A 25,787-nucleotide genomic window follows, 5' to 3' on the forward strand; every position below is an offset into this window, starting at 1 on the left:
ATAGTTGTTCAATTTATTATTGCTGTACTTTTACTCCCAGGGAGAGGCGCTTGTGGGATTTTGTGTCTCTCTGGTGCCAAATAACTTCGCCAGCCTTGAGCCAAGGAAGGTGGCGCCATTTCCACCTTGGGCTAGGCCTGTGCTCTAAGGACGGGCCAGAGGTAGCTGAGCTGGCCTGTGTGGGAGCAGCAGCACAAACGCCCCCACTGCCACAGGCACCACATACATGAGGACTGTAGAAACTCAGGCCTGGGAGCCAAATCCGTCCTTCCTGGGGTTCACATTGGGCCCTCTGACATTCCTCAGATAGCCATGCCCCTTTCCACTAGCCCCCACTCCCTCTGCCTCAACCACCCATCATATGGTGGTTCTGGGCTTCTGTGCAGTTTTTGCCTCCATAGCCATTCAAAAAACTGCTAGAGGAGGAAAACATTACCCAGTGCCTTCTAACCAACGAGCGCAAAGGTGCTTGTTGGTTAGAAGGCAGGAGGGACCGTGGCTCAGTAGCAGAGCCCCTGCTTTGCATGCAGAAAGTTCCAGGTTCAATCCTTGGCTTCTCCCAGTAGGGCTGGAAAAACTCCTTCCTGAAATGCTGGGCTGCTATCGCCAGTTAGCGTTGACAATACTGGATTAGATGGTCAGACTCAGTTTAAGGCCATTTTTATGTTCCTTTGGGATAACTGACTAGGCTGAGGCCTTGATTTTAATTTTTTTAACTTAAAGATGTTGTCTTAAATATAAATGAAAAATAACTTCAAACATATTAGGGTGCCCATATTTTATTTTCTTCACTGATTCCCTACCCCCTCAGGTGCCCCTCACCACAAAATTTCGGCCTCTGGACTTGAGCTGTAGACACCCTGTGGGAAACTTTTAAGTGGGCACCGCATGGCTACCAGTTGTCGGAATCCACCCTTGCTCCTGCTTCCATCTCGATGCTAATTGGGCCAGATTCCTTTCCTTTCGCCAGCCGTAACTGAGCCTCTCGGCTGAAACCGGTGTCTTTAAAAGAGAAATTTGCAAGGCAGAGGGTTCTATTTCAGCCTTCCTCCAGTCCCTCGAGCCACGAGGCTGAATTCATTAGATGCCCTATAAGGAGAAGAAACAGAAGAAGAAGAAATCCCCAAGAAACCGGGGCAGTACTTGATCTCCCTCCTGAGGGATATGACCCTGTGCCAATCAGCTTTCCGTAGACACAGTCGCTGGTGCCCACTTGCAAGGAGAAAGTGATATCTCAAGACTCATCAGATGGGTATAAAAGACGCAAGCCAGTCTCTTGTAAACAAGGGGTGTCTCTCAGCCTTGTCTCTCCGGTAGGTACTCTGTGTCCATTGGAAACTCCATTGGGGGAAGCGGCTATAGCTCAGTGGTAGAGCACTTGCTTTACAGGCAGAAGGTCCCAGGTTCGATCCCTGGCATCTCCAGGTAGGGCTGGGAAAATGGCTGCCTGAAACCCTGGAGAACCGCTGCCAGTCTGGGTCAACAGTACTGGGCTAGATGAACCCGATATAAGTCAGCTTCCTGTGTCCATAACTCCTGGGAGGAGGTAATAGGAACAGTCCAGGCCTAAAGCATAGGGGATGAGAAGGAAGTCAAGATGGATGGCTCTGTGACTAAGTGCAGTGCAGTCCCTTCTTATTTATCTTAATTTCTCTGCTTTCTCTTTTTCCAGGAGCATTGTGGGTAACACTGTTCTCCCAGTGTCTTTTTCCTTTCTGGTTCTGCTTTGTGCCTAAATCCACACCAAGATGCCTGGCGCATATAAAGGAGAATGCGGGGAAGATGTGGATCCCATGGCATTCCTGGCTCCCAGCGAGAAGGAGAGAATCGAGGCCATCAGCAAGCCATACGATATCAAGAAGTCGTGTTGGGTGAAGGACGAAAAGGAGGGGTTCATCGCTGGAGACATTCAGTCTGAGACTGATAACCAAGTCACTGTGAAGACGGTGACCAATCAGGTGAGTAGATGAGACAGGAGACACTCTTCTCTAGGCTTCGAAAGACTTGATTTGTTTCAAGTCTTGCAGGCAGCGCAGAAAAGACCTGTGTTCTGTGCTCTCAAGAGGAGTGCGGAGCGGCCAAAATCGGGCATTCCGGGGAGTGTTCCAGGGCAGGGAGGGCAGAAATGCCTGTACGACACATCCAATGTGTCATACGGCAGTCTCCTCCCCCGCTTGGCCCCCCCACAGCTAGCTGAAATTGGCTGTCTAGCCGAAAATGCAGGGCAGGAGGAGCGCGGAGGGAATGATCCCCTCTGTGCTTCTCCTGCCCTGCATTGGATAGGTGGTTGCCTCCGAGTTCGGAGGCGGCCGCCTATCGGCATAGGATTGCACCCTAAATCTGTTACTGTATTTTAAATCTCTGCATTGCTGCTAGGTTTTATGCTGGTTGTACTTTTATACTGTAGTTTTAATGCGTTTATATTTTATGTTTTTATGCTGTACCTGTGGTTTTAATTTTATGTGAACTGCCCAAGGAGCTTCAGCTATCGGGTGGTATGGAAATGAAATAAATTAATTAAGGGCTCATTTTCTCTTCACAGGGGCGTAACTAGCAACATGAAAGCATGGCTAGAGAAATCCATAAAGTGCTTAGTCACAGCTGACCAGTACTTGGCCAACATAGCTGGCTCTTGAATGCCTAGGTCCAATTTCTTTTTAATGCCCTGTTCCAGGGCTGGAGTACCTTTTTTTCGTATTGAGAGCTGCATTCCCTCGGGCGTTATCTGTCTGTGACCACATGCTGGTGTGGTGTGCAGGGCCAAAGCCAGCAGTGCCCAGCACCCAAAATGGGTGAGGCCACCCTCTTTTATCTCTCTTTTTGCCACCCCCCCTTTCCTGACCCCCCCCTTTTTCCTCACCCAGCAGGCTGCTAGGAAAGGGACAGAGCAGTGTCACCAGAGGTCTGAACTAATTGCTTCTAGAGGGCTTCTGGAATTAGGCTGAAGGCTGCTTGAGGGCCAAAGGCCCCATGTTCACCAGCCCTGGCCTCTTCTTTAGTTCAGGTCCAGTTAAAATGAAAAAAGAACAACAACACAATAGCACCACCAGTTAAGTGTTTTAACATGAACCGTGCTGAATTCTCCTCTGCCTGGGCAATTATCTCAACTGCAGCTATTGTGCAGTGGGCAGTATCCAACAGTGTCATTCCACCAGCTCAAATAGAGCCAGAGGAGCACCACCAAATCTTTCCGTTGTGCAGGAGGGTGTGCATTATGCGTGTGCAAGCGTAACGCACAAGCAGTTGTGCAAGCGTAACGCGCAACCAGTTGTGCAAGCGTAACGCGCAACCAGTTGCGCAACCACACTTGCGCAAAGGTAGCTTTAGTTGGATTCTCCTCGTGTGCGTAGTTCAGAATCTACCTTCCGCTAGTGCAACATCTTTTGCGCTTGCAGTTGGATACTGCCCAGCGACAGTGAAACCCACTAAGAACTCCCAAAGTATTGTGAATTGCTGTGTTGCTGTGGCTTGGCTTTCGTTAAATAACACCAAATTGACCACACAGACCCTCACTGTTAAGAAGGACGATGTCCAGCAAATGAACCCACCAAAGTTCTACCAGGTCAGCGACATGGCCAACATGACCTTCCTGAATGAAGCCAGCGTCTTAGACAACTTAAGGCAGCGTTACATCATGATGCGGATCTACGTAAGTGAGCGCAAGGACTTCTTGCTTGCAGCATGTGGGTGTTTCCAAGATAATGGAAATCTCTCATTCCCAAGGACAGAATTTGGGGGGCTAAAGGACATATTATATTACATGCATATCTGCACTTCGTGTATCTGGCTATATGTTTGTTTGTGACATTTATATCCTGCCTTTCCTCCAAGGAGCCCAAGGCAGCATACATGCTGCTCCTCCTCTCCATTTTATCCTCACAACAACCCTGTGAGGTAGGTTAGGCTGACAGTCAGTGACTGGCCCACAATCACCCAATGAGCCTCATGGTAGAGTGGGGACTTGAACCTGGGTCTCCTGAGTCCCACTCCAACATTCTAACCACTACACCACACTGGCTCTCAGATCTGGAAGTGCCGATCTGGTGGGTGCTTCCAGACAAGGCTTTTCTCGTGCCAGTGTCCTGCCTCATTTACAGAATTTTACGCAGGGTCTAGGCATCATTGGCTCCCACTTGTAACACTCCTGTGTTTCTCCACCACTTCTTCCATCTTTTTTCTTACCGTGGAAAATCTGTTAAGGAGAAAAGACAGACAGCTGCGCACTGCCTTGTAATTGTTAGCGCTTGGAGCCCTCCATTTGGAAGCCCTTTGGCTCTGGATTTTAAAATAGTAATAACAAACAGCTGGCTTCACGCTCAGGAGAAGGGTTGTGTGAATAAGCCACCGTTGGCTTCGATTTCATATCTGATTCCTCAGCTTCTAGAATGATACAACGCAACACATTAACACTGATTTGCAGGTGTTGTGGGAATTAATCTGTGTTGCTGATGCACATTGTGATGCTTAAAGGCACGTTATGGAAGTGCAAGAGGGATCGAGGCTTTGGAGAGAGCTGATAATTTATCTGAGGCAAAGGATCTAAAAAATGGGGGGGGCGGGTCTGGCTTTTTGCACCCCTGAAAGACTATAAGACCAAAGCAGTAACCATTTTATTTATCTAAAATGGTGTAGACAGGAAGTAGCATTTGATTTTTGTCTTGGGATACAACGCTTGTTTCCTTTTTCTTATAGTTGAGAAAAACTGATCTTGGGAGTGAATTTAAAAATTATTTTTTTAAGAGGACCCACCAGTATCTTTAAGTTCCAGGTGGGAGTTGTTTGCTTGAATGGTTTTCCATGGAGAAAATCGTCTTGTATGTAGAAAAATGACATGTTGTGAAAGTAACATTCAACTGAGCTTTCTTCCTGACATGCTGCTTTTCTACTTGCAAGGTAGGCTGGATGTTTTAGTTGTTTAAACATTCAAGCATGCAATCCCTCACCCACAACTTGAAGACTCCAGAATAAGCTTTGCCTCTGGCTTGTATAAACTGGGGAATGGATTGCCTGAACTGAGCCCTTGAACAGAGCAACGGGGTCAAAACAACCCTGTGTGGATATTTGAATTCCGGTCTCCCAGCTCTTAATCCTAGACCCAGGGCCAGCCGAAGACATTTTTCTGCCTGAGGCGAAGGACAAGATGGCGCCCCCTCCCATTCCACATACAAAAGCTGACCGGGTTGGCAGGTGATTCTGTCTTCCACACGAATGATGGGACAACATTCTCCGCTGAACTTGAATGCAGCAGGCTATCTTAGGGAGTGCAGAGTTGCCTGCAAGGCACACAGTTATCTCCTTGAACACCTTGCTGTGCCTCCTTGCATCTGCCTCCTTGCCTAATGGTAGGGCCGGCCCTGCCCACAGCACACTAACCCATGATGGGATGCTCACTCTGGTTCCTTCTGTGCTCCTTCCAGACCTACTCTGGCTTGTTCTGTGTCACCATCAACCCTTACAAGTGGCTGCCCATCTACGGAGCCCGAGTGGCCCTGATGTACAAAGGCAAGAAACGCACGGAGATGCCCCCTCACCTCTTCTCCGTCTCTGACAACGCCTACCATGACATGCTCATGGGTGAGTGCTGGGAAGGAGCTCCAAGCCCCCGGAATGGTCCTCGTCCCAGTGACCAGGGAGACTCTAGGTGCAGGAGTGTATGGCCCAAGAGGGAAGTGGTAGCCCAGACAGGAAGTCCTGAGGAGTCAGGGCTGCTATTCCTGTAGTTGCAGGGTCCATCCAAGTACAAAAGGGCCAAGGGGCAGGTTCAGAAAGTAACAACCAGCATGACTCCTAGGGAAGAGTCTTCTGGAAGGGCTGGGGGACAGCCTCACAGTTCCTCGAAGCAAGATGTTTCCCAGACGGAGGGTGTGCAGGAGGCCTTGGATGGAGCCATATAGCAGGCAGTGGTCACTTTTGTGTTGCCAGAAGAGAGGGAATGCATCACCCTGTCAAAAAAACAACAACAGGACAAGAGAGGAGAGAGATTTGCATACATCTTGCTTATGCTAATTTATACCTACAGATGGAAATGCAGAAATAATTACCATCACTTAAATAGCGATACAGTAGATCTCACCATAGTGGGGAAAACTGTGACCAGGTGACCTTAGTCTGGCTGTCTGAGATCACCTGACTCCCAGGTTCCAGGGGTTGTTTGGGTCCGTGGTGGCCACATATTAGCTTGAAGTGCCTGCGGTTTCCTTTTCCAGCCAAAGCGCTGCAGGAACGGAGTGGGGAAGTGAGGCGTGCTCTACAGGGCTCCCAATTCAAAACCTGCTGAAAACATTGCCTTGGATTTACTTTGTGTTTGGTATGGCATCTTAAACATTAATGTGGTATGAGCTTCTGTGTGCTAGAGCTCACTTCATCAGATGTGTTTGACGATATGGGCTGTAGTTCACAAAAGCTTATGCCACAATGAATCCGTTAGCCTTCAAGACGCTGTACACAAACTCTTTTCTCTGTGATTACGAATTACTCTGCAGTGGTCCATAGGTATGCAATTTCTTCAAGGAAGAAGGAAACCACAGGGCCAGTTTCTGCCATACAGGCAAGTGGGACTGCTGCCGGGATGGCATAATTCAAGGGGAATTAGCCACGACAGAAGCAATCACACAAGTGAGCATGGCTGGCTCCTAGCGCATCTGAGAGCATGTGGCAGATTCTATGTTCCTTTGTGTGGGGTGTTCGCTGTGCCAGAAGCCATATGCAATTCTGGACTCCACCTGCTGTTAGGGGGATCTGGGAGTTCTGCCAGGGAGTTAGAGCCAAAATACGCCAGAAGCAGGAAGACTGGTTGTCCATACCAAGAGGTCAAACAGGAAGTCCTTTATAGCGCTTCCTGTCGAAGAAGGCCCAATGGCCAGCCATGATGGACAAAGCCTGGCTGGGGGGGCAAGTCAGTCCAGAGTCTGAAAACTGCCCTAGGAGGTGTTCCATCCCACAGCTCTGGCTCTGTGTATCACTGACACATCTAGCATAGCCAGCATTGCACATTAACTGAGCCCCTCCCCCAAATGTTTAACACCACAGGACATTATGGAATAGATAGTTGTCACGTCCCATCCCACCTAGGGTGGTAATAAATCACATTTTCTGGTTTCTGGGCAGACAAAGAAAGGAATATGCTACAGGGAGAGAGAAGAGGAGGTTAGCTGGTGCTACTACAGAGCTGTAAATTGGCCCCATAGGAATTTTAAGACCCTTTTATTAATATTCACCATATTGTCTTGTTTTGCTCCATACAGAACGTGAAAACCAGTCCATGCTGATCACGTAAGTGTATACATCTTGTTCACTTCTTACTTGTTAAATGTTTATAAGCCACTTTGGGAGACATTTTTCTCTCTCTCATAATACTAGAACCCAATGGAGTCATCCCACGAAGCTGGATGGGTGGGAGATTAAGGACAGATAAAAGGAAGTCCTTCACACCACACACACTGGAACTATGGAATTTGCTACCACAAGATGTAGTGACGGCCACCGATTTAGATGGCTTTCAAAACGAATTAGTCAGATTAATGGAGGATAATGCTATCATGGCTACTAGTCATGATATCTGTCTGCTACCTTCAGGTCAGAAGCGGTATGCCTCTGTGCACCAGTTGCTGGGGAACACGATCAAGAAGGTGCTGTTGCACTCATGTCTTACGTAGGTTTCCCGTGGGCAGCTGGTTGGCCACTGTGTGAACAGAATGCTGGACTAGATGGACCCTGGGTCTGATCCAGCGTGGCTCTTCTGATGTTCTTATGCTATCAATGGCTTCTAGTCCTGATGGCTCTGCTCTAGCTCCAATATCAGGGGCAGTATGCCTACGTACACCAGTTGTTGGGGAACATGGGCAGCAGGGTGCTGTTGTGCACATGTCCTGCTTGTGGGTTTCCCGTGGGTAGCTGGTTGGCTGTTGTGTGAACAGAATGCTGGACTAGATGGACGTTGGTCTGATTTGGCAGGGCTGTTCTTATGTTCAACTCTCCAAGAGTACAAAAGCAATTCAAAATTAACACATCATCTAAAAATAACTGAATTAATAAAAGGTCATGGCTAAAATTTCAGACTATCCCAAACATCCTCTGGAAAGGGGTCTTCTTAGCTTGGCACCTATAAGTTAGCAAGGAAGGAGTGAGGTGAATGACTCAAGGAAGAAAGCTCCAGAACTTTGGTGCCTCTGCAAAGAAGGCTCTGGCTCTGTCATTTACCATAATTCAGATAGGGATGTAAGAACCTGCCGTTTTCAAGCTTGCCTAAATTCTCCAAAAATCACTTTGAAGTTCATTTCTGTTCATTCCCCTTTTTAGTTTTCGACCTGTTTTTTGGCTCATTTGAATAGGAAAAGTGCCCATTTCTGTGTGTGTTTTTCAAAATTGTGCATGTCCCCCCCACCCCAGTTGACTAAAGTGTCAATTGAAAAATGAGCATTTCATAGTGCACTTTAAAGAAAAATGCATTTCTTAATGCAATCAAGAGCACTCTCACTCATGTTTGTGTTTGGGATTGAAAGTGAGGTATGTTCACACAATTTGTGAACAGAAATGAAATTCTCATACATCCCTAATTTCAGATGGTAGGGGCACACGAACCAGGACCTTTGAAGAGGTTTTTAACATATGGATAGGTTTCTAAAGAGTAGGCAGTCCTTAAGCTATCCTGATCCTGAATATATATATTTTGCAAGCATTCTTCATCAACTCACCTGCCAGACATATCTTTTAGCGAAGAGGACAAAGCTGTAGAAAAATGAAATAAATGAATGAGAAGCTAGATTTAAGCTTTGAATGTTGTCTAGGGCTGTGGGCGTGGATGTTGGCTGCATTGAGAGACCTATGCTTGAGAGATGGAGCTAAAATGGGGTCTCTGTCCTTACCCTGTCCCTCCCAGAGACCCCATTTTAGCTCCATCTCTCCTTACCCTGTCCCATCTCACTGGCATTGTTTTGGTTCTGGCACCTGCAGAGGACATTTTTATTTAAACAAGTCTTCCCTGATTGACCAGTCACAGTCTTATTGTTATAATCTGATTTTAAATATTTTAATGTTGTACTTTGATTCTGTTTACTTCTTTTATTGTTCACCACTCATCTAGAGTGGATCTAGAGTGGTGTGTACATCTTGTAAATAATAAATAATAATATTGAATGACCCTCCCTTGCAGTGGGAGGCTGGAGTAAATGGCTTCTAGGTTCTTTTCAACAGTACGGTTCTGATGTATTCTTCCATCACCTCTTCACCTGTAGCGGAGAATCCGGAGCCGGCAAGACTGAAAACACAAAGAAAGTCATCCAGTACTTTGCCAACATGGCCGGCAGTGGCAAGACCTCTGCTGATGGGAAGGTAAGAATTTTCAGTTGAATGAACTGGTGGCCGTTGTCATATAGCAAATGGAACTGAGGAACTGAGCTCCTGTTGTTGTTGTCCAGCAGAAAATGTTCTATCATTAGCTGTTGAGAAATGTCCCATGATAAAATTCTGTTTTATTTTTGTCTTGGGCAGGGGTCCCTGGAAGATCAAATCATCCAGGCTAACCCTGTCCTAGAAGCCTTTGGAAATGCCAAAACAACCAGGAACAATAATTCCTCTCGCTTTGTAAGTACCTGATTCTGAAAATGTGCCACACCCCAATTAGTACCCTCATTTCCCCCTCGTTGCACGATGTTCCACACACGCGAATACATCACTTGCCATCTCTTCAACTAACGACATATCACTTAATGACTCTCAACTGTCTCTGTTGAAAAGAATTGTGTTTGAAGTCTTAGGAGGTGATATGAAAATCTTTCGATTTGTGATGGTTTCACAGATGTAAGTCTTCCCTTGATTTTGCACTTACTGAGTGATAAACATGCATGTGTGAACTTCTCCAGGTCCAGCTCATACATAAGGATCGTTTGTTTTTCTCCTTTAAGTGTGACCTGCAACAGAATGTTGCAGTAGGGAATTATCCTGTTCAGGCTTCCATCCACTCCATTCCATTCCCCAACCCTCACATTTTCCCATATTTTCCCAACTGTCAGTTAGCATTCTATGGCCTCTGAACATATGTTGTCTTCATTGGGCTGCTTTTGGAGGGGGGTTCCCATTTAGGGTTTTTTTTCTTAAAGTTTTTTTGAACTTCTGCAAAGCTTCCTGTGTTCCCTATACAATCTTTGTTCCAGTCTGTCCCTCTGCCACCAGCCCTCTTGCTCACTTGCATGGAATTTCTGATCACCTATGGTTACTAGCCCAATTGGTAAATACAACTCTTACCCATCCATGCACCTATCCCGTTCACTCCTTCTTGTGGGAAGGTTTTGCAGTGTTGAACTGTCTCTTGTTCTCCTTTCCCAGGGTAAATTCATCCGAATTCACTTTGGCAGCACAGGAAAACTGGCTGGGGCTGACATTGAGAGCTGTAAGTATCCACATTGGGCCAGTCTCGACAATGACAGAACCCCAAATCTCAACCCCATTTTGGGTGGAATTTGGTAGCAACCTGGCAACATGGTTATTTTTTTAAAACCAGCAGTGCAGAATCCCAGGCCTGAAGGCCAAATCCAGCCCGCCTGTCTAGACCTCGGGGGCTCTCAAGATGGCTTTGACCCCTGGCTGTATCCCCTTTCCCCCCAACCACTGATCGTTTCTGTACAGCTTTTTCCCCAGTCAGAGCTGAAATGCCTCTCCTTAATTACTGGCAGCCAGAGCTTTAAGCTAAACTATATTGATATTTTTAATGTTTTGGCCCTGACCCTTTTGCCTATGGCCCCGCCCACCACTGGAACTCGGCCCCCAAGAGCTTTTCTGAAATGCAATTCAGTCCTTGGGCTGGAACAGGTTCCCCACCCCTATTTCGAATGTGAATTAGTCATATGCAGATTAATGGAGATTTTAGTGCACTGATTAGTAAATGAATGGATGAAAACTAAATTGAGTCAATGACCAATTTTTAAAAACAGTTTAATTGGGTGGCAGCCCTAATAAAAATTGCGGAATAAATAAGGCAGAGTAAGAGAAAGGAGGCAGATGGGCTTGATTTGCAGGTTGTGTGCGTCTGTTTCCTTGGCACAGGGTCTGGATTTCCTGCACTCAGAATTTTAATTCTTTCGTGTGGAGTCCACACAGCCTCGGAGTCAGGCATTGCCAAGCCTTCTAAGATGCACCTTGTAGATTTGGGGTATGATTGGCTTTCTCAGCACAAGCCTGGCTTCCCTTTTCGTTCCAGATCTCCTAGAGAAATCTCGCGTCATTTCTCAGCAACCTGCTGAAAGGGGCTATCACATCTTTTACCAGCTCCTCTCCAACAAGAAGCCAGACCTTGTCGGTATGGCACTTTATTTGTTTGTCCATTTTATCCTCACTCCACCCTGTGAGGCAGGTTAGGCTGAGAGTCAGTGACTGGCCCGAAGTCGCCCAGTGCGCTTTGAGGCCAAGCGGGGACTTAGAACCCAGGTCTCCTGAGACCCAGTCCAGTACTCCAACCACTACACCACACTGGCTCTCACACTTTCCTTGTGTGCATGTGTGAAAGAGATTGTGTGTGTGTGAGAGCAAGAGGAGGGGAGCTCTTCCCTTCTCTTATATCTCTGTATTGCAAGATAAGAAAAATGCACACCTGTTGGTAATCTCCAAAGCTGGCCCAAGGTATTTTACTCCCTGAGACAAAGAACAAGATGGTGCCCACCCCCATTCCATGTACCAAAGCCCCTTGGACTGGCAGCTGAATCTTTCTTCAGTTCTGACAATGGGACAGCGTCCTCCACTGCACCTGAAGGGAGCGGGGGACCTACTGTAGGGGACACAGGGTACATGGCTCTCTCGTCCAGCACTTTGCTGTCGCCTCCCAGCATCTGCCGCCGGAAGCAACCACCTCTGCCAAATCGTAGTACTGGACTGCAGGGCAATGTGTCACTTTGACCTTTTCTTAGCTCTGTGGTTCTGACATGGCCAGATGCCAGTGTCTGAAATCCAGTTAATTAATTAATTAAAACATCTATTCACCGAGTTTTCCAAATGCTTAAAAGGGGTTCACAAATAAAAACATGATTAAAAGAACCACATTTCCAATTCAAACTAGTCCATGATGATTTAGATAGGGGGAAATTGTATAGGGAAGGCTTGTAAATAAGGGTATGTGTTGATTTATCATCAAATGCATGGTAAACGAACTCCATTGGTGCTTAGATACAGGACCGGCCTTGCCGTGAGGCCGGGTGAAGCAACCTGTTTCACCTGGCACTGTGAATGGGAGGGGGATAGACGAAGGCGTGATTTTGTGTCTCAGTGATGCAGCAAGACTTCTTAAGGTGTTGGCCCTACTGGATGTGGAGACTCCAATCAGGCTATACTTCAGGCCACAAAATGTCTTGGGCTTTGTGGGGGGGAAATGAGCCACACGGTTGGTCACATGACAAAAAAAACAAATAAACATTGATGCCATCAGAGCGGGACTTTGGGGTAAGGATCTCAGAGGAATCCATTTGTGGGTGGTCGAGCATATTTCCCCTATTTTTCAGTTGTGCAAATTACAGCTGCAATCTGCAAATTTGTGTAATTTGCACAAAGTGCAGTTGCGATCTGCACAAATTATGGAAATTGCAGCTGTCATTTGCACAAATTCATGCAAATTGTGGCCCCACCCCCCAAAGGCCGTAAAAAGTCCCCAGAGTTTGGGGAAAACCCGTGGCTCAGGTTGCAAATACAAGCTGAGCTGGGTGGACAACAGAAATCCGTTGCGCCCCAAAACGGCTGGATTCCCAAGTGATGGACATCCCTTCTTTAGGGCAAATGACCAGGGCCCCACATGGGAGCAGGAGGGGTCCCCAGTTCTAGCGGGGCTCACTAACCACATTTTGAAGTAAGTGAAGTAATGCACACTACCATCTAAGGAATGGTTGTGTGTATTACTTCACACTACCCCCATCCGCCCCCACTGAGACCATTAAGTCCTGAATCTAAAATTACTGTACCACTGCAGTAAAAACAAAAAAAGGACCACACCTTTCACATTCTGACATTCCTTTACTACAACAGAATCTTTGCTTTGCGTGCCTGATCCCAAGGAGTACCACTGGACAAGCCAAGGTGTAACTATCGTCGACAACATGGATGACGGGGAAGAGCTGATGCTCACAGATGTAAGTTTGCAAAGTCGGTACCCATTGCATCTTAGACATATGGAGGCTTTTGTTGGAAACAGAAGGAAAGCGATGGGAAAGATGTGGCCAAAGGGCTATGTTGCAGCTTTACATCATCTAGCCTTTCCTGGATGTGTTAAGGCAGCCTCCAGGATGTGTTGGACTAAACTCCCATTGTCTCCAGCCGTGGGGGATGCTGGGTGTTGTAGTCCAACACATCTGGAGCGGGTCAGTTTAGGGAAGGCATTTTTTATCGCAATGGTGGCACAGGCCACCAAAAAGTGGCATCAAATTGTCTTCGGCAGAATGTTATTAGCAAAAAGGAGGAGAAGAAGAAAAAGATTGGTTCTTTCATGAACCTCCCCAAGATTTAAGATTTATTAATGAGGCCCTGCTGGGTGTTCCATCTGATGCAAAAGAGATAGAGTTCCATATATAGCAGGGCCTTTTCAGTGTCACTCCAATGCTTTGGAACACCCTCCCATGGGAAGCGTGTGCAGCTTCCAAACCTGCCCCTTAATTTTTCTGAAAGCAAATGGGAACCAAACTGCCCATGTTGGTTGTGCGGTTTGCCCTTGAGGGCAGAATTTTTCTTTCACAAATAGCCAAGCCCCCCTTGGGTGCAAACAACATGATCAGTATCATTTGTAGTTTGGCCCTTCAGATAGTTTCTTTCCAATGGCCCTGCAGGAGCTGAGGTGTTTAAAGATGTTTTCTGCCACTGTTTGTGTGATTAATTTTTTTAAAAATTGTTTCAGTTGCTGGCTTTACTGTTTCAATTTTGGGGGGAGGGAATTGTAAACTGCTTGGATGTCTATTGAAAAACAGTATATAAAAATTACAAAGATTATAAATCACAATATGTCACACTTCCCCTCCCTGCCAGGTGGCTTTTGATGTCCTAGGCTTCACTCATGAAGAGAAGACGGGCGTTTACAAGCTCACAGGTGGCATCATGCATTTCGGCAATATGAAATTCAAGCAGAAGCCAAGAGAGGAGCAGGCAGAAGTGGACACCACAGAAGGTAACGGAGTGGGGAGAATGAACAGAAACCAAGTGGCCTTCTGAGGCTGCAGTCTTAGACCCCAGCAGTGCAGACCTCTTTCAGGCTGAGGGCCAGATTCCGTTTGAGGTGAATGCTGTCTTCGCTTTCAAGAAACAGTTGTCCCATCTTTTTGTAAGCTGATTGCAGGCCAGTTTGTTTATTCAGAGTTTGTTTGTCCTACGGTCCCTAAACAGCATCCCAGGGGCCATAGGATTGAGTAGACAATCTCCTCTGAGGCAGTAGAACAGGAGTGCAGAATCTCTTACCTATTATTGAGAGCATTCTTGCAGTCCAAGGGCCAAATGCCATTTCAGACAAGCTCTCAGGGGCTGCATTCCAGTAGTGGGCAGGGCCAAGGGCAGATAGGCCAAAAACCCAAGCAAACAAAAATGCCAGCATAGTTTAGCTTAACGCTCTTTCTGCCAGGAACTACACCTTAGGAGAGGCATTCCAGCCTTTTAGGAATGGGGGAAGGAATTGCACAAAGGCCAGGAACCCACCAAATTAGTTAGGGGGAAGGGGACATAGTCTTTTGGACCCCCAGGGGGATGGATTAGAACTCCTGGATGACCAGAAGTTCTGCATCCCTGCGATACACACTTACCTGGGGAAATGCCCCATTTAATACATCGGGATGTACTGCTTAGTAGACATGCGTAGTATTGCGCTGTAAATAATGGATGTTAGCGAAACGTAGGGATGTACGAAAGTCACTTACCTGTTCGCGGATTATGCTGTTGTTGGGGGGGAGGCGCTCTGTCCCTCCCCCCGAAATTCTGGCCGGGGGGGGAGGCACTCCGTCCCCCCCCCCCCCGAATCCTGGCCGGCCGGCTCCGCTCCGCAGGGATTCTGCGGAGCTGCTGGCCAGCTCCGCCAGCGGCCAGACATCCGGCCGCTGGCTAGCAGGGACGCAAATGGCAGTGGCTGTAGCCGCCGCCGTTTGCATCCCTGCAGTCAGCCGTGATAGGCTACGTAAATGTTTACGTAGCCTATTGCGGCTGATTAAAAAAAAACAAACGCGCGTACACAAATGGCGGCGCCCATGGGCGCCGCCATTTGCGTTCCTTATTTTGGCACGTCTTAGTCTACATAAACATTTACGTAGACTACGGCGAAAATAAGGGGAACGCAAATAGCATAGACGCTACGCTATTTGCGTTCCCCTTATTTTCGCCGTAGTCTACGTAAATGTTTAAGTAGACTAAGACGTGCCAAAATAAGGAACGCAAATGGCGTGGGCGCCCTGTGGGCACCGCCATTTGCATACGCGCGTTTTTTGTTTTTAATCAGCCGTGATAGCCTACGTAAACATTTAGGCTACGTAAATCACGGTGTTTTTTAAGATTTAGCCGTGATAGGCTACGTAAATCTTTACGTAGCCTATCACGTTTTTTGTTTTTGTTTTTTGAACTTGGAAATGGCGGCAGTGGCAGCCGGTCAGAAGACCGGCAGCCGCCGCTGCCGAACCGCTGCTGGAGCCGCCGCTGCCAGGAAGATCTGCCCCAGGTAAGTCCCGTCCCGGGGGGGGGCAGGGGGCCGTTCCGCCACCAATTTCGGGGGGCCGAATGCGCTGGCATTTGGCCTCCCGGAGATCCGTGGCGGAACTTTCGTACATCCTTAGCAAAACGTCTCTGTGTTTAAAGGTTCAAAGGAATGGCTGGCTGGGGGATACGGGGAGATGTAGTTCAACACTTCTGGGGGGCACCAGTTGGCCGAGGATGGTCTAGCGGGAGTTGTGCAAATGGTTACCATTTGCTTGTGTGGAAACAGGCCATCTTCTCCAACCTGGCACTTTCCAGATGTGTTGGACTACAACTCCCATCATCCCCAGCCACCTGGCTGGGGTGATGGGGGTTGTAGTCTGTGCCATTACATATATGTATATTATGAACCTGTGGTTATATATGGGTATAAATGTTATAACTCTGTGTTTATGGTAAGTAGATCTACAGTGAGAGTGGGATGAGTGACAGGCGGAATGGTGTATTTGCATATGTGAGATGATTGGCTGAGTGAGTGGGGGTGTGTGAAAGGATGTGTGCTATATGAACAGGGTGCTGTGCTTGTATAGTTCAGATAGGGATGCAGACAGGGAAGATTTTAGATCGGGATAGAGCTTGGGAAGAGAGAGATAGGGATGTAGATGGAAAATTTTAGATCAGGACAGAGCTTGCAAAGAGAGGGAGAGAGTCTATGAAGACTTAGATTGTGGAGAGATAAATTGTGAAGCCAGAGAGAGTCACTAGGATTTGTGTGTATAGGACTAACGTGGAAATTTAGTGTGCCTGTGTGTGAGAGAGGATACAGGTAGGTAGGTAGGTAGGTAGGTAGGTAGATAGATAGATAGATAGATAGATAGATAGATAGATAGATGCTTTTATAGATACTTATTTACTGTGTATCATCTTAATGCTGTAATTCTTTTATTTGATACTATCCTATGCCTACTGCTTGTGCCTACAAAAGGGGTAAAGTAACAGAGAGAATTAATAGGTCAGAATAAAAGCCAGTGTGTTGTCACATCTCACAAAATAAATGTATTGGACCTGAGGTAAAGGTCCTGGTGGCAGCGTTATTGTGTGTGGGGCGAAGGTATTGCCTGCTGTGGGAAAGCCCTTCTTGAAAAGGTATCCTCACTGATAATAGGCAGGAACACCGCATAGTCCAACACATCTGAATGGTGCTGTGTCAGGGAAGGGTGCAGTAAGGAGAAGGCAGCATTGTGATCAAGCACAGTTTGGTCCCCTTCTCGTTCCGGGTGGAGCATGTCTAGAGGAGAGCAAACAGTATGGTGAGGGGGTCTGGAAACCGAGTCGTATGAGGAATAGTTGAAAGACCTGAGAATGTTCAGCCTGGAGAAGAGATGATTACAGGGAGGCATGATAGCGGCCTTGAATATTTGAAAGGCCATTCGGCAGAAGGTGGAGTAGACTTGTTCTCTGTTGCTTCCGAGGGCAGGACTGGAACCCAGGAAATTCAGGGAGACAGGTCTTGGCTAAACATCAGGAGAAAAGTGCCAATAGTGAGACTTGTTCAGCAGTGGAGCACACTGTCTCAGGAGGTGGTGGGTTCTCCTTCGCTGGAGATATTTAAGCAGAGACTGGCTGACATCCAATAGGGATGGAGCCTGGACTGAGCAGGGGGTTGGACTAGATGATCTCCGAGGCACCTTCCAACTCTTTGATGATTCTATGATCTTCCCCTTGGGTCTTTTGGTTTGCAGTGGCTGACAAAGTCTCCCACCTCATGTGTCTCAACTCGGGGGATCTGCAGAAGGGCATCACCAGACCCCGGGTGAAAGTGGGCAACGAGTTTGTGCAGAAGGGCCAGAACATGGACCAGTGCCACAACTCTGTCGGTGCCCTGGGCAAAGCCGTCTACGACAAGATGTTCAAGTGGCTGGTGGTCAGGATCAACAAGACCCTGGACACCAAGATGCAGCGGCAGTTCTTCATTGGGGTGCTGGATATCGCTGGATTTGAGATCTTTGAGGTACGGGCAAGCCAGCAGCAGCCTCTGAAATAGAGGGGCTGATAAGAGGGACTTGCAAGAGAAACGTTGCAATGGAGGGGCCGTGGCTCCGTGGCAGAGCCCCTGCTTTGCATGCAGAAGGTCCCTGGCTCAATCCCTGGCATCTCCAGGTAGGGCCAGGAAAGAATCTTGCCTGAAACCCTGGAGAGACATTGCTGCCAGTCAGTGTCAACAATGAATGGACCAATGGCTTTGTTCACACCACACGCTAACCCACACTCAGTGGTTGAGCGTGGGTTGTTGTTGAACTGTGGGTTAGTGTGTTTGAACCCAGGACATTTTCTGCAATGTGGCTTGCAGAGGTGGTGGGCTCTCCCACACTGGAGGTGTTCAAGACGAAGCTGGACAGCCATCTGCCAGGGATCCTCTGACTTGGATTCCTGCATTGAGCAGGGGGTTGGACTCAATGGCCTTGTAGGCCCCTTCTAGCCCTGCTATTCTATGATTCTACTATTCTATGATTCTATGTTAACCAACCTGATCAACCCCACAACAAACCACGGGTTCTCAAGGTGGCCTGTTCAAGAAAAATCAGCCACACTGCATGGTTAATAAGCCACCCTGCGGAAAATATCCTGGATTCAGACAACACAGTAATCTATGGTTCAACAAACAACCCACAGTTCAACAACAACCCACACTCAACTACTGAGTGTGGGTTAGAGTATGTTTCTAACTAAATGGCCTGTGGGAAGGGGAGGTTTAAACACCCCTTCCCATCACATTTTCCCTTGTTTGATCTGGGCCCTCTCTTCTCAGCTGCTTGAACTAAACATGTGGGAGATGCAATCCTTCAACTAGGTTGTCCCTAAGAACTAAGAAGTTGTGGCATGCTTTGCGCACTGAAACGTGTGTGTGTGTGTGTGTGTAATAATCTACAGAGTTCATGCAACTTTCTCTCTTCCTTCTGCGCTTCCATGCCTAGAAAACAATTTGAAAAAAATGATTTGACACCATTTCTACCTCAGAGGAACGAAGAACATGGCATGTTTGAAAAGACATAGTGACACATAGGGTGGCCATGTGTCCTAGTTTACAGAGGAGAGTCCTCTATTTCAAGAGCTGTCGGGGGACAGTTCTCTATAGGAAGGTGTCCTGGACAGCAGACAAAAGTTGCAGGATGGAGTGTTGCCGTGAATGATTCCAGCACCTCCATTCCATTCCTCCCCCAAGCCCTGTACCATTTTCCCATTTTCCCCCAACAGTCAAATAGCATTGAATGGCCACTCAGTCCTCATTGGGCTGTTTTGAGGGTCTTGGGTTTTGTTTTTTTCCTGTGACTATTTTTTTATATACTTCTGCAAACCTTAAGGTTCCCCAAGCCTGCCAGTACCTCCCACTTGTGCATGAGTGGTGCTGTTTTAACCAATGGTACTCATAGCCTGAACATTGGAAATAGAGGGAATTATTTGAGTTTATCAGTCTTCACTCCCATTCATTTTTATTTTTTTTTGCTGTGGAAATTATTTATTTCTTAATCTGGTGGGTGCTGTTATTCCTATCTTCCTGATGTGCTTTTATTTGTGTTTTATTTGATTTTTTTTAATCAGATGCATTTTTAATAGGTGAGTTTTAATTCCAAGGGCCTCTCTGCATGGGGCTTTTATCCTGCAATTGAGATTGTTTACTCACAGAAATTTGTGGGTCCTTTACATGATGTCATCAACCTCCAGCGCCACTCTTGTGGTTTCCGACGATTTCCATGGCTTAATCTTAAACAGAAATAATGAGCTAACAAAAAGAAGCGCTTTGAACTGGGTTGAATTTGTCCATCAAAAGAGGAAGTGGCACTATAAGAACAGCGCCCTCTAGTGGCTGTAAAATGAAACTTGTATAACTCGGAGATAAAGGGGAAAAGGTAGGGGGAGGGAAGCACATGTAAAGGGCTGATCTTAATCCCTCAAAGCATCTGGAAGCAGAAGCTCTGGTAAAATTGGGGGATAAAAAGCCTCTGTATGGAGAAGCCCTTTAGTCAATTTGATTGCATATAACCATAGGTTCTTACAATTTTGCAACAACAACAAAAAAGAGACACAGTCACAGAAAGGAAAAGGCTGAATAACCCAATCAGATCAGTTCATTATGTGCACAATGTATAGCAACAGTTTTAGGACCTTTTAGCAGCCACTGCAAATAAGGCTACTTGATTAGTTACATGAGGATCTGTATCTACAAGTATTTTACACATCTGCTCAGCCAAAGTTCCTCCCAGCAAAGGTGCAAGAAATCTTTTCCTGGGACTGGCATGCAGTTCACCAAACATTTATAATGAATAATATCCTCTATTTGTGGAGCCCCACATAGGCAAAGGCACGGAAATATGGGAACATTTATATGCCTCCAGTTCTAAGTCGTTTTACCTGCATTTTATGGTGAGCTGCACCGAGCCCCGGTTTTCATGCAAAGGCGGAATATACATTTAGCAAAACCCCAAATGCATTCCTTCTGCAGTTCAACAGCTTTGAGCAGCTGTGCATCAACTTCACCAACGAGAAGCTGCAGCAGTTCTTCAACCACCACATGTTCGTGCTGGAGCAGGAAGAGTACAAGAGAGAGGGCATCGACTGGGTGTTCATCGACTTTGGCTTGGACCTGCAGGCTTGTATCGAGCTCTTGGAAAAGGTGAGCTTTCTCTCTGGCAGGGCTGCATTGTACCGCGTTCAGCCCGAGGGCCAAACTCCAGTCTGGAGCAGCTCCTCGGGGGCCGCGTTCTAGCAGTGGGCGGGGCCAAAGGCAAATGGGGTGTGGCCAAAGTACCAGCAATACCAGTGTGTTTTCGCTTAGAGCTTGTATTGCCAGTAAATAAGCCTTAGGAGAGGCAGTTCAGCCTGTTAGAACGGGGTGTGATGTGCAAAAGCCTGAAAACCAGCAAAGGACTTCCCTCGGTATTTTCACCACTGACTTGGTTGAAACCGTGTTGCAGGTAGTGCTTCTTAAAGATCTGTGCTGTTGTGTGTGGTGGTGTGTTGTGCGTGTGTGTCCCTCATCAGTTCTTCTCTCCTTGTGCTTTTGCTTCCCTAGCCCATGGGCATCTTCTCCATCCTTGAAGAGCAGTGTGTGTTCCCCAAGGCCACTGATGCCACTTTCAAGGCTGCCCTCTATGATAATCATTTGGGCAAGTCCCCCAACTTCTTGAAGCCCAAAGGCGGCAAGGGCAAGGGGGCAGAAGCCCATTTTGAGCTGGTGCATTACGCTGGCACGGTGAGTACCCCAGCTTGGATGGCATCTGAGTTTTAGCAGGCGTGGAGAGGCGAGATGGACCTCCCGACAGGAGCTGGCTGATCTGACTTTGACCAGAATCCCACAGGGCATGTGGGGGCGCTTAGCAAGGCAGGCCAGTGGTTGCCTCATGCCAGAGCGCTCCGAATGAGCAACTTGCTCTGACAAAAGTCTCAGCCCCAGCCTGCCTGCTCATTAAGATCAGAGGTGCTTCCAGATGGAAAGCACCTAGCACTACAAAATCATTTCTGCTGTAAGCTACAGGTGAAATTGTAGCTGACCATCCATGCTTCAGGGGGTGTAGCGCTCTTCTTTTGTGTGTGTCTTGCTATGTTCTGTCCACTTTGTGGATGGCTGTAGCCAAATGGAAAATGTCCCCTCCCCTTTCCTCACCGCTCACAGTTGCCACACGTTTCCTTCTTCCAACATTTTGAAGCAGCCTTACTTTTGCGGAAACATGTTTATGGTGGCTCTGCAACTCCTGCTTTAGCAGAAAGTCTCTGTGTCCCTCCCCCAGACTTATAGCATAAAGCAGCTGCCTTTTATTCCCCCATCCCAGTACTTTTATTTTGTTAGATCAGTACTGTGCAAGTACTCAGTCAATTAAAACTGCTCCCACTGTGTCTCAGCCACACATTTCTCTATCCAAACTTTCAAAAAGATTGTGCTCTTATTCCTGAACTCTCCTTTCTTAGGGTGGCCAAGTGTCCTACCTTACATTCATTCATTTATTACGTTTCTATACCACCCAACAGCTGAAGCTCTCTGGGTGGTTTACAAAGATTAAAACCTTAAAAATACATTATATGTTTGTAGGTAAATGGTTTTTATAAACAGACAACACACACAGAGAAATACACACCTCTAAAACAACTTTAAACCATCAACAATAAGAAAAATCTAGGACCTGATTAAAAACTCATCATATGCTACCAAAAGCCTGAGAGAAGAAGAAGGTCTTAACCTGGCCAAAATGATAACAATGTTGGTGCCAGGCGGGCCTTGCCAGGGAGAGTTTTTCCATAATTGGGGGCCACCACTGAGAAGGCCCTCTCCCTTGGACCTGGAAGAGGCCTTTATCTGATGAACGTAGTGTACAGGTAGGTTCATGCTGGGAGAGGACAATCCTCTACAGTATTTCTGAGAGCTGGCACAGTTCAGGTTAAAGAGGGAGAACCCTAAGAGGGGAGAGATCAGGGCCTTGAAGTTGCCCATCCACAGTCAACACCTGTACCATGGGCTGAACAGGAGGCACACAGGTCATCTAGTCAGTTTTCTCCACTATGGTGAGATGTATTGTCTTTCTGTTTAAATGATTATTTCTAAGTGTGCACCTATACGTATACATTAGCCAGTGTAGGCTGGTGGCTCTGATTTCGGTGACGCTGTGTTTCCAGTCTGGGTTTCCATCAGAACCAGCCAGAACTCTAAAGGAGCGATCCAAGGTGCTGAACCTATTTTGGGGATAAGGTTCATCACTGTGGATAGCTCCTTTAGGGTTCTGGCTGGTTCTGACCGAAACCCAGAATGGATTCACAGCCCCACCATCATCAGATCCACCAGCCTCCACTGATATTTGCATATGTAGATGTTATGCGAATTGGTGTCCTTTTTGGTCCTCTTTTTTGGGGGCGGGGAATGCATTTCCTCTCTTAGTGCAAGTGGCCACCACCATTCCTCCTGCCTTCACTTCGCAAAGGACATGTGTCCCTGGCTCCCAGTTGCCTGTGGCAATTTTTACCCCTTCCACCCCACGCTGCAGATAGCCGCTAGATGCTGTTGCCTGCAACATCTGTGTACCATCTCTCTCTCTCTCTCCCCAGGTGGGCTACAATATCACCGGGTGGCTGGAGAAAAACAAAGACCCCCTGAACGAAACAGTGGTGGGCTTGTTTCAGAAGTCTGGAATGCCCTTGCTCTGCACGCTCTTTAAAGAAGAGGAGGCGGCAGGTATGTGAATCTCTCTTTGCAAATCATCTTTCCCCCAAACAGCGGCAGGTTGGAATACATGGAGGTTATCCCATTTGCTGCTTGCAACAACCCTGTGAGGTAGGCAGGGTTGAGAGGGAGTGAGTTGCCCAAAGATGTTCAGTGAACGTCATGGTCAAGGAGGAAGTTTTAACCCAGGTCTCCCTGCTCCAGCATTCTATCCACTATATCAGCCTTCCTGAGGTGTCTCCCCAGTTAGATTGGATAATGCCACCTTGTATTTAACAACTCGCCTGGTCGCCTATGGAGACCAAGAATTCCATGCAGGCGAATGAGTGGGCTGGTGGAGGAGGGATGGATTGCTCTGTTTCTCCCTCTTCAGTCTGGTTGGCTTTCATGCTAGTCATAGAGAAAGGAAAATCCCTTTGTCCTTGACCACCACTTAAATTTAGCAGCCTGATGGAGCTGGGAACAGAGTGAACTGTCCCCCTTCCAGCTGCCAGTTTGGTAGAACTTAATTAAAACAACAACAACAACTAGGCTGCTGGCTTCTTATCAGGCTAGGTGATTTTTTTATTTCAGACTAGTAACTTTTGTGGACTTATTTATAAAGCCGGGATAATGACCCTGAAAAGTAGTTCATTTTTCCTGGTGCCTTCCCTTACTTGGTTCTTTTGCTTTGAGAAATTTGGTCTGTTTTGTCCTGAAGTAAAGGAACCATAAAAAAGATCTTCCTATTCCTCTCTTTCACACTCCATAACACAAGCACATGACTGTAAATTGAGTGGGTTTTATTCAACAGATGGATTAAAATATTTTCATCCCTCCTTTTGACCTTGGTCCTCCGTTTGGCCAAAACTGTCAACTAAAACAATATTAAAGGGGAAAAAACCTAGTGAATGCTTGGCAGTACCAAAGAAAATACACCAAAATAATAGGGGGGAAATGCAAAATTTTGGAGAGCAAGCCAATCAAACTCTGCTTGGCAAAGAAGATAGTTTTATCTGACACCTATAATGATAACAAAGCAGGTGCCTGGCAAAGGAGTTCTTGAGAAGGTATTTCTGTGTCAAGATCTCCTTGGAGGCCTCTCTCAGTCTAATCCAGTAGCTAAGTCCAGACACAGACAAAGGGATTCCTTTCAAAGCTTTATTCTTCTTTTACAACTTAACAACTATACCGTTTGCAACTAGATCTGAGCAGCACAGTACCTATGCCCTAAGTTGGAACAGTTGGTCCCTGTTTGAAAGGGAATTACTGGCAGACCCCTGAACTTAAGGACTAGGGAGAGTCCTTCCCCTTTTCCCTTGGATCCTCTGGGCGCAGCCGTTGTTTGCGCGCCAACCGGGCACTACGCCCTCCATTTGGCGCCGCTCTCTGCGTCAGCGTCGCGCGTCCACCAAGTCTGCTATCCACGCTCTGTCACTCCCTGGACTGCTATCTAAGCTAGGAATGCTGGTGGGAGGAATCTCCGTCAGCTGTTGGCCCTGGGAAAGAGGAGTGCGCTCCTCTCCCAGGAGCGACTGCTCTTCCTCAGAATCAGAACTACTCTGGGATTCTATGGGCTCAGTGTCCACCCTGACATTCTGAAGATGTGGTGCCACCACAGAGAAGGCTCTGCACCCTATCACCATCCACCTCTCTTCCAAAGGCGAGAACATCCAGAACAGGACCTCGAACAAATGATCCTAACAATTAGGAAGGCTCATATTAGGAATGACTAGATTTAATTGATGGGAATTGCAGGGGAGCAGACTTTTGGATAAAGATTAGCACAAATGTCTGAACAGTGGAACTACCCTTGGGAGGTAGTGGGCTCTCCTTCATTGGAAGTATTTTAGCAGAGGCTGGATCACCATATCTCAGGGAAGTTGCAGTTGCACCCTGCATCATAGGTCCTATGCTGAGGAGAAAGTTAGACTAGACCAGCCTTCCCCAAACTGGTGCCCTCCAGCTGTTTTGGACTTCAGTGCCCATCAGCCCCAGCCAGCATGGCCTCTGGTCAGGAGTGCTGGACATTGTAGTCCAAAACATCTAGGTGCCAGGTTGGAGTAGGTTGGACTAGATGACCTTCAAGTCCTCCTCTGACTCTAAAATTCTATGATGCCCTATGGTCCTTTTTCAGATATGAACAGTAGTGTAGCAGAGGCAGGGCTCACAGGGACGCAGCCCCGGTGCTTTTTGATTAGCCCAGATGCTGACGTCATCTGCACCCCCCTTGGAATTCCCTGTTTCCTCTCAGCTTACCTGCAATCCTCAAAGTAGCTGGTGGGAAAATGAATTTTCCCCGCAACAAAATATTGTTCCCTGTTGTAATGCAAAGTATTTGGGGGCAGCTTGGTCTTGAATGGACAATTATGAGCCATTAACTTTACAAAAGACCTGCTCCCGGTGGAGATGAAAATGGCTAGAACTGGTTTGCTGACATGGGTGGACACAGCTGCCTGCATTTTTCTGGATCCTCCTTGGGTGTGGCTACAGGGACCGTCATGATAAGCACCTGTACTTCAAAAGTTTACCACTGCACCGCTGTGGGGAAAAAAGACAGACATGCCATTGCGGCAAGATAAAACAAGGTCTCTGCCATTGTGTGTGTGTGTGTGTGTGTGCGCGTGCGTGTGTTAGACTGAACCCTGCCTTGGGGTTCTATGAGGCTTCCTTTCCTGCAACGGAGCGTGCCCTTCAAAGGCCTGCGTTCCCCGCTCGTTCTGTCTTTTGGTACTGCTGGAATCAGCGGGTGCTCCGTGATGCTTGACGCTGGCTTTATTTGAGTGATGGGGTTGAAGAAAGAAGCATGAGGAGGAACCTGATACAGTGCCGGCTTAAAGGGAAAGCAGAGCATTCGCTTGGGCTGCTGAGTGACCGCCACTTGCCCAGATAAATGTCAATGTGGAAATCTTGCTGCCTGCCCAACAGTTATTGCTATTAGTGGTCCAAGGCTCAGCAGTTTCAAAAG

General features: G+C 47.2%; 1 protein-coding gene across 1 annotated transcript in view; it reads left to right on the forward strand.

The window, feature by feature from the left end:
• The first annotated feature begins 1,672 nt into the window (after positions 1-1,672).
• Positions 1,673-25,787, forward strand: part of MYH16 (myosin heavy chain 16) — a 72,949-nt gene continuing 48,834 nt past the window's right edge. Inside the window, exons 1-14 of the mRNA XM_084818322.1 lie at positions 1,673-1,958; positions 3,506-3,649; positions 5,418-5,574; positions 7,245-7,272; positions 9,234-9,330; positions 9,490-9,582; positions 10,324-10,387; positions 11,195-11,293; positions 13,003-13,106; positions 13,993-14,131; positions 17,376-17,644; positions 20,135-20,305; positions 20,705-20,884; positions 22,726-22,852. Of these exons, the coding sequence (XP_084674448.1) occupies positions 1,749-1,958; positions 3,506-3,649; positions 5,418-5,574; positions 7,245-7,272; positions 9,234-9,330; positions 9,490-9,582; positions 10,324-10,387; positions 11,195-11,293; positions 13,003-13,106; positions 13,993-14,131; positions 17,376-17,644; positions 20,135-20,305; positions 20,705-20,884; positions 22,726-22,852 (1,882 nt within the window). The 5' untranslated portion in view covers positions 1,673-1,748. The remainder of the gene's footprint in view (positions 1,959-3,505; positions 3,650-5,417; positions 5,575-7,244; positions 7,273-9,233; positions 9,331-9,489; positions 9,583-10,323; positions 10,388-11,194; positions 11,294-13,002; positions 13,107-13,992; positions 14,132-17,375; positions 17,645-20,134; positions 20,306-20,704; positions 20,885-22,725; positions 22,853-25,787) is intronic.

This window comes from Heloderma suspectum, chromosome 12 (genome assembly GCF_057233095.1).
Source record: "Heloderma suspectum isolate Gila_16-S chromosome 12, 16-S_ref, whole genome shotgun sequence".
In the NCBI taxonomy this organism is placed as follows: Eukaryota; Metazoa; Chordata; class Lepidosauria; order Squamata; family Helodermatidae; genus Heloderma; species Heloderma suspectum.